The 7776-nt window shown below is 43.9% G+C and overlaps 1 protein-coding gene across 1 annotated transcript; it reads right to left on the bottom strand.

Moving 5' to 3' along the window:
* Window positions 1–536: 536 nt before the first annotated feature.
* On the bottom strand, window positions 537–7770 carry LOC126935412 (golgin subfamily A member 6B). Its single transcript, XM_050756807.1, has 2 exons — window positions 6312–7770; window positions 537–903 (listed from the first exon to the last, which is right to left on the bottom strand). The coding sequence occupies exon 1, from the start codon at window positions 7605–7607 to the stop codon at window positions 6903–6905; it is 705 nt and encodes a 234-aa protein (XP_050612764.1). The 5' UTR covers window positions 7608–7770; the 3' UTR covers window positions 537–903; window positions 6312–6902.
* Between the last annotated feature and the right edge of the window lie 6 nt (window positions 7771–7776).

Raw genomic sequence — 7776 nt, 5'->3', positions numbered from 1 at the left:
CACTGCAACCTCCACCTCCCAGGCTCTATCGATTCTCCTGCCTCAGCCTCCCTAGTAGCTGGGGTTACAGGTGAGCACCACCACACCTGCTTAATTTTTGTATTTTTAGTAGAGATGGGGTTTCACCATGTTGGCCAGGCTGGTCTCAAATGCCTGACCTCCAGTAATCTGCCCGCCTCAGCCTCCCAAAGTGCTGGGATTACAGGCATGAGCCACGGCACCCAGCCAAAAGTTAATGTTACTTTAACACATTATGTTACAAGAAACAAGACTGGGACTATACAAAGAATAAAATAAAAAAATTTTTTAAATCATCCAGGCTTGAGCCCAGGAGTTTGAGACCAGCTTGGGCAACATAGTGAGACTCCATCTCTATTTTAAAAAATATACATATGTATATACACACACACACGAGATATACATATATTTTAAAAATATATATATGTTTATTTATATACATATATAAATGTATACATACACATATAAAATATACATATATGTATATAAAATCACTCAGGAGCCCTGGAATGTGTGTGTTTTGGTTAATTTTAGTAGAAAAGGGTATTACCTATGCAAAGCTCTAGTTGCCTAGATAACTGAAAATATCTGCACTTACCAGGTTGTTGGCATTTGTCTCGGTATCTTGGTCTTCATTTCTCTTTCTGTGGCCCTGGTGAAATGCGTCTGATATCTCAGGAGAAAATGTAATCCAAAGAACGAATGTGGTTGTCTGGTTTATCATTTGTATACTGTGCAGTGCAATCTGAGAGATTTTCACAAAGCCAAAAAGTGCCCAAGTATGACCTTGTGCCTGTGCAGGCCTCTTACAAAAAGAGACGATTCTCTGGCTCTCAGAGAGTTTCCAGAGGAGGCGAGGAGTGATGATCTCAGGATGGCAGAGATCTAGGAAAGAAAATAAACTTCATTTTTTTTGACATATATATATATATTTATTATTATTATTATTGGAGACAGAGTCTCACTCTGTCACTTAGGTTGGAGTGCAGTGGAAGGATCTTGGCTCGCTGAACCTCCACCTCCAGGATTCAAGTGATTATTGTGCCTCAGCCTCCCAAGTAGCTGGGATTACAGGTGTGCGCCACCATATCTGGCTAATTTTTGTATTTTCAGTACAGACGGGGTTTCACCATGTTGGCCAGGCTGGTCTTAAACTCTTGACCTCAGGTGATCCGCCCGCCTAGGCCTCCCAAAGTGCTGGGAGTACAGGTGTGAGCCACCACACCCCACCAAAATTTATATTCTTAAATACTTGCCACCGAAGTGCTCATCCAGCAAGCATGAGCCGAATGAATGGAAAGGTTGCTACATAGCCTCATTCCCTACCCCCATGCAGGATCCCAGGCCTTGCTTTGGCAGGTGAAGAAGCCGAGGTTCAGGGCTTGTCTGGTAGGAATAGAGGAGGCCATTCAGCAGACAGAGCTGTTTCCAGCTCAGCTATGGAGTCAGGCTGCCTGGCTCTGGCAGTGTCTAGTGGGTAGAGTCAATAGAGTAATAGTTCCTGTCTCAAAGAGCTATTAGACTAAATTATAGAGAACATGTAAAGTGCTTAGCATGGTGCTGATTAAACTACTCTGGTTATTACAAGAATTCAGTAAACGTTAGCTATCATAATCATTTGTCAAAACGATCCTACCATGAGGCTTGAGCCATCTATAGCTTATCTTTACAACTCTGCCCACACCTTATTAATATCTCCACTTTATTGTCTAACAATGGGATCAGAGTTCCTAGAAAATGGAAGAACAAGCTCTCAGCTTCTGCCCAATAAAGAAGCAGAAATAGCGGAGCTGTGGAGAAGCAAACAGGTCTCATACACAGAACGCCTGGTTGTGCAACTGGCTTGGCGTAAAAATAGATCTGGACTCTCAATGGCCATGCAGGAAGGAAGAAAACAAAGGCGCAAGTCTTCAGGCTGCTGAGGGAAATTCTATACCCAGAAAAATCTCAAGTACAAGTATGGAACAAAGACAGTTTCAGGCTTTTGAGGCTTCAAAAAATGTGACATTCAAAGAAACGGGGTAAATTATTATAGCAATTTCTCAATAGATATTAAATAGTACTGAGACTGATAAAGTCACTGAATATGACGGGTTGATTCATTCTGCAAACACATGCTGAGTGCTACTATGTGCTGGTTACACACTGGACTAGAGAGGGTAACCAGACAGACACATATTGCTCCCCTCATAGAGCTCATTTACATCCTAGTGGGGACAGACAAATGTAAACAGCTACAGTAGGAAAGCTCTGAGTCAGAAGGTGATGAACGAACGTGATGGAGAAAGAGAAGTCAGGGCCTCTAGCCTCAACTTCCAGGAACTGGAACTACAGAACTACAGGAACTACAGCAGACAGAAGAACGAACTACGGCCGGGCACAGTGGCTCATGCCTGTAATCTCAGCACTTTGGGAGGCCGAGGAAGGCAAATCACGAGGTTAGGAGTTCGAGACCAGCCTGGCCAACATGGTGAAACCCAGTCTCTACTAATAAGTACAAAAATTAGCTGGGGATGGTGGCGGGCGCCTGGAGTCCCAGCTACCCAGGAGGCTGAGGCAGGAGAATAGCATGAGCCCAGAAGGTGGAGCTTGCAGTGAGCTGAGATTGTGCCACTGCACACCAGCCTGGGCAACAGTGTGAGACTCCATCTCAAAAAAAAATTACCAGCAACTGATGGCTTAAAACAACAGAGGTTTATTCTCTCGCAGCTCTAGAGGTCAGACGCTAAAACCAAGGTGCTGGCGGAGGCCACACTCTCTACAGAGACTCTGGGGAAGAATCCATTCTGTGCCTTTTCCAACTTCAGGCGACCATTGGCACTCCTTGCCTCATAGCTGCATCACTCCAGCCTGTGCCTGGGAGATCACACCGCCTCCTGCTCTCTGTGTGTCTGTTCTCCTTCTCTTCCTCTCTCTTATAAGGACACTTATAATGGCATTTATGACTCACCTCTAAAGTGGGCCCTTCTCTCGAGATCTTTAACTTAATTACATCTTTTGCCATTTTAAGGTAATATTCACAGGTTCCTGGGATTAGGAAGTGAATATATGTTTGGTGGACCACTTTTGTGCCTACCATAAGGAGCAAGAAAAATGGGGCAGTCACTGGAGGGAAATGTAGGGTACAGAGAGGTTTTTTGTTTTTGTTTTTTAAGATGGGAAAAGTTGGCAGGGTGCAGTGGCTCAAGTCGGTAATCTCAGTACTTTGAGGTAGAGGCAGGAGGATCGCTTGAGCGCATAAGTTCAAGACCAGCCTAAGCAACATAGAGAGATCTCATCTCTACTTAAAAAAAAAAAAAAAAAAAACTAACCTGGTGTGGTGGTGTGTGCACCCGTAGTCCCAGTTATTTGGGAGGCTGAAGAGATTGCTTCAGCCCAGGAGGTTGAGGCTGCAGTGAGCCATGATCATGCCACTGCACTCCAGCCTGAGTGACAGAGTGAGACCCTATCTCAAAAACAACAACGACAAAAAAAAAAGAACAACAACAACAAAAACGTTTGGAGATGGAGTGGGAACCAACTTGGCAGAGTGGAGGTAGCTGGCACTTAAGTACTTAAAGATAATAGAAACAAAAAGTTAACAGCTCACTCTACTTATCCCAAAAAAAGTTCAGGACACTGAGGGACCAGATACCTCAGATGGAAGGAAAAAGGCATAGATCTGAGAACAGAGAAATTGTTTAAGCATCTGTATATAAAGCAGTTAAGCTCACAAATCCCCCCAACATTTTTTAGCCGGGCACCAACTCCCGTAGCACAGTAGAGGGTTTCCTCTCTGGGGAAATTGAATCTCAGAAGCACCAACTCAGGGACACCAGGCACAGCTGAAGATGGAGTGAGCACTGAGCTGAAAACAAGGGACTGGGTGAAAACATGTGTACCAAGTGGTGGCTCCACAACCCTCTCTCCCCACCCTGCTGCTATAACCTCTATAGCAGGGGCCATGCAGATATCCCCCAGACAGATTGGAGAATTCTCTGGAGAAACTAGATGGTCCCTTCAGTGAGATTTACAGATTCTGATATTTGGGTGTACCCAGTAAAATATCCTGCTTGCTTCAGTCGCCACAGAGTGGAGCCCATAGATCAACAAGCCCCAAATTGTGCTTCCAGTTGCCTCTGCTTAATGCCTCATTCTTAAATATGGACAGTCGAAGATCAAACATTTGAGGAAAACTTCCAACAATACACACACACACACACACACACAAACAAAAAGGAGCGGGGGGATGGGGGGGAGCAGGGGGGTAGGGGGGAAGCCAGGGGGTGGAGGGGAAGCAGGGGAGGGGAACTCAGGGAGAAACAATAAGAAAAGCAGAAGAAAACTCAAAAACTAGAAAAATCCTTGGAAAGTTAAGAGAACAGACTCATGAAACAAGAACAGAAATACTATATATACAAAAAGAAGCATGGCCAGGTGCGGTGGCTCATGCCTGTAATCCCAGTCTTTGGGAGGCCGAGACAGGTGGATCACCTGAGGTCAGGAGTTCAAAACCAGCCTGACCAACATGGCGAAACCCCATTTCTACTAAAAATACAAAAAAATTAGGCAGGCGTGGTGATGCATGCCCGTAATCCCAGCTCGTGCAGGGCGCACAGGACGCTGAGGCAGGAGAACTGCTTGAATCGGGGAGGTGGAGGTTGCAATGAGCCAAGATCACACCATTACACTCCAGCCTGGGCGACAGAGTGAGACTCCATCTCAAAAAAAAAAAAGCAACCAATGAACAAGACAGTTAAAATGTAAAATTTCAATAGAAAGGATAGAAAGATATAGTTAATAAAGTTGAAAGTGGATCTCATGAAAATAGAGATGAGATTGGTGGTTACTGGAGGCCAGGAAGGGTGGAGGAAATAAAGACATGCTAATGAGTAGAAATGTACAGGTAGATGGAAGAAATGGGACCCAGTGTTCTATAGGGTGACTGTAGTAAACAATAATCTATTGTACATTTCAAAATCGCTAGAAGAGAATGATTCAAATGTTCCTGGCATAAAGAAAAAATAAATATTTAAGATGATGGATATCCCAATTACCCTGATTTGATCTTTACACATTATATGAATGTATCAAAATATTACATGTACCCCCAAAAATGTTCATCTATTATACATCAGTTGTTTTAAAGTTAATGAAATTGTCCAGAGAGTAGAATAAAAAGAGACAGACAAAAGGAGAAAAAAAGATAACAGCTATAATTCTGGGTCCAACATCCTCTAGTAAAGCCAGAGAAAATGGGATGAGGATATAGGTTGAGTTAGGGAGTGGTAGCAAACAGGTAATTTACATAGAAAAGAAAAATGCTCTCTATACAATTAAAAGAAAAGAACAAAAAGACTTATAAATAGCAATACTTGGAAGTTAGAAGATAGTGAGGGAATTAGCCAGGCACAGTGGCACATGTCTGTAATCCCAGCTACTTGGGAGGCTGAGGCATGATAATTGCTTGAACCAAGAGGTGGAAGTTGCAGTGAGCCAAGCTCATGCCACTGCTCTCCAGCCTGAGTGACAGAGTGAGACTTTGTCTCAAAAAAAAAAAATTAATTAAAAGGAAAAAAAGAAGAAGATAGTGAGGAAATGCCTTAAAAAATCTAAGGGAAAAATATTTCCAGCCTAGAGTTCTATACCTAGCTAAACTATCAGTCAATTATGAACAAAGAATTGAGATTTTCAGACAGATAGTGTCCCAAAGTTTACCTTCCATAGTCACTTTCTCTAGGAGCTATTAAATGATGCAGTTGACCAAAGTGAGGGAGTAAAACAAGAAACAGGAAGATCTAAGATCCAGGCAGTAGAAGCTGCAACACAGAAGAGCAAAAAGAGGTGGTATTGACATAGGGATTTTGTAGGACTAGTTTCCCAAGACACAGGTCACAAGACCCCACTAATAAAAAAGGATACAGCAGGCCAGGTGGTGGCTCATGCTTGTAATCCCAGCACTTTGGGAGGTCAAGGCAGGAAGATCACTTGAGATCAGGAGTTTGGGACCAGCCTGGCCAACATGCTGAAATCCCATCTCTACTAAAAATACAAAAATTAGCCGGGCATGGTGGCGGGAGCTTGTAATCCCAGCTACTCGGGAGGCTGAGGCAGGAGAATTGCTTGCACCTGGGAGGCAGAGGTTGCAGTGAGCCAAGATTGTGCCACTGCACTCCAGCCTGGGCAACAGAGCAAGACAGTCTCAAAAAAAAAAAAAAAAAAAAAAAAAAAAAAAAAAAAAAAGAAAGAAAGAAAGAAAAGAGAAGAGAAGAGAAAGGAAAAGAAAAAAGAAAAGAAAAGAAGGACATACCTACCAACAAACAATCACCATTATGGCATGTGGCTTCTTATGTTTTTTCTCACTTCTTTCTTATCTCCTCTCCTGCTTTTGTCACTTGGGACCCCTTCATTCTTCAGGCTCCTCTTTCAGAAATTTTGCACACTTCAGCCTGCACCTTCTTCCACAACCCTCAAAATCTACCCTTTATCCTGCTGCAATTATCCCCCATCTCATACACCCCATCATGTGTCAGACAAAATCCTTCTAGCCCATCTTCCATCCTTTTCTCAAACATTTCCCTATGAGCTCCCAGTCAGGTTTTCTCCCAATACCCAAGTTTCCTCTGTCAACACGTTACCAACACGTTCTCTTTCTCCTCCATATGTTCCCACTCCCTCTGAACCAGCCACTCCTCTTTACTTCCTTTGATCCTGGCCTCCACCTTCAGCCCCAGTAGCTTTTCTTCCTCACTTCCACTCTCTTTTATTTTAGGCTCAGACTCTCTCCATTCCTCTCTCAACTTTACCCCTTCAGTGTAAAGTTGCCTGGCTCTAATTTCTCCTCTGACTTCCAGTACTTCCCTTGTCTGCCTCTTTCCTTGTTTGGTGTCAGTCCTTCATCTGCCTCATTCACTGGTACCTTCACCTATAATATCTTTATTTTCCATAGAAACAGATTCATCAGTGATATCTTTCACTTCACGCAAGACGCCCCCATCAACTCCCACTCCTTTCTCAGTCTCTTGTAGTTCCTCACTCCCTTTGACACTTTCAAAAGGAATTTCCATCTCATCATCAGTAAATGCCATCACTCTTTCATCACCAGTAACTTCTACCACTTTTTCAATGTTCTCCTCATTTATGCTCCCCATTCTTGAAACCTCCAATTTCTCCCCACTGGTCCCCAACTTCTCCTCGCTAGATCTCAGCTTCTCTGCACTTGACCCCAACTTCTCTCCACTCAACCTCAGCTTCTCTCTGCTTGATCTCAGCTTCTCTTCACTGGTTCCCAGCTTCTCTTTGCTTGATCTCAGCTTCTCTCCACTCAACCTCAGCTTCTCATCACTGGTTCCCAGCTTCTCTCCACTCAACCTCAGCTTCTCTCTGCTTGATCTCAGCTTCTCTTCACTGGTTCCCAGTTTCTCTCTGCTTGATCTCAGCTTCTCTCCACTCAACCTCAGCTTCTCCCTGCTTGATCTCAGCTTCTTTCCACTCAACCTCAGCTTCTCATCACTGGTTCCCAGCTTCTCTCCACTCAACCTCAGCTTCTCTCTGCTTGATCTTAGCTTCTCTCCACTGGTTCCCCGCTTCTCTCCATTTGATCTCAGCATCTCTCCACTCAACTTCAGCTTCTCATCACTGGTTCCCAGCTTCTCTCCACTCCATCTTAGCTTCTCTCTACTTGATCTCAGATTCTCTCCACTTGATCTCAGATTCTCTCCACTTGATCTCAGCTTTCTGCCACTGGACCTCAGCTTCACTCCACTGGACCCCTGCGTC

Source organism: Macaca thibetana, chromosome 14 (assembly GCF_024542745.1).
Source record: "Macaca thibetana thibetana isolate TM-01 chromosome 14, ASM2454274v1, whole genome shotgun sequence".
Taxonomy (NCBI): domain Eukaryota; kingdom Metazoa; phylum Chordata; class Mammalia; order Primates; family Cercopithecidae; genus Macaca; species Macaca thibetana.
The sequence above is the reverse complement of the archived record's forward strand: the minus strand, read 5'-3'. Positions and strand labels throughout refer to the sequence as shown.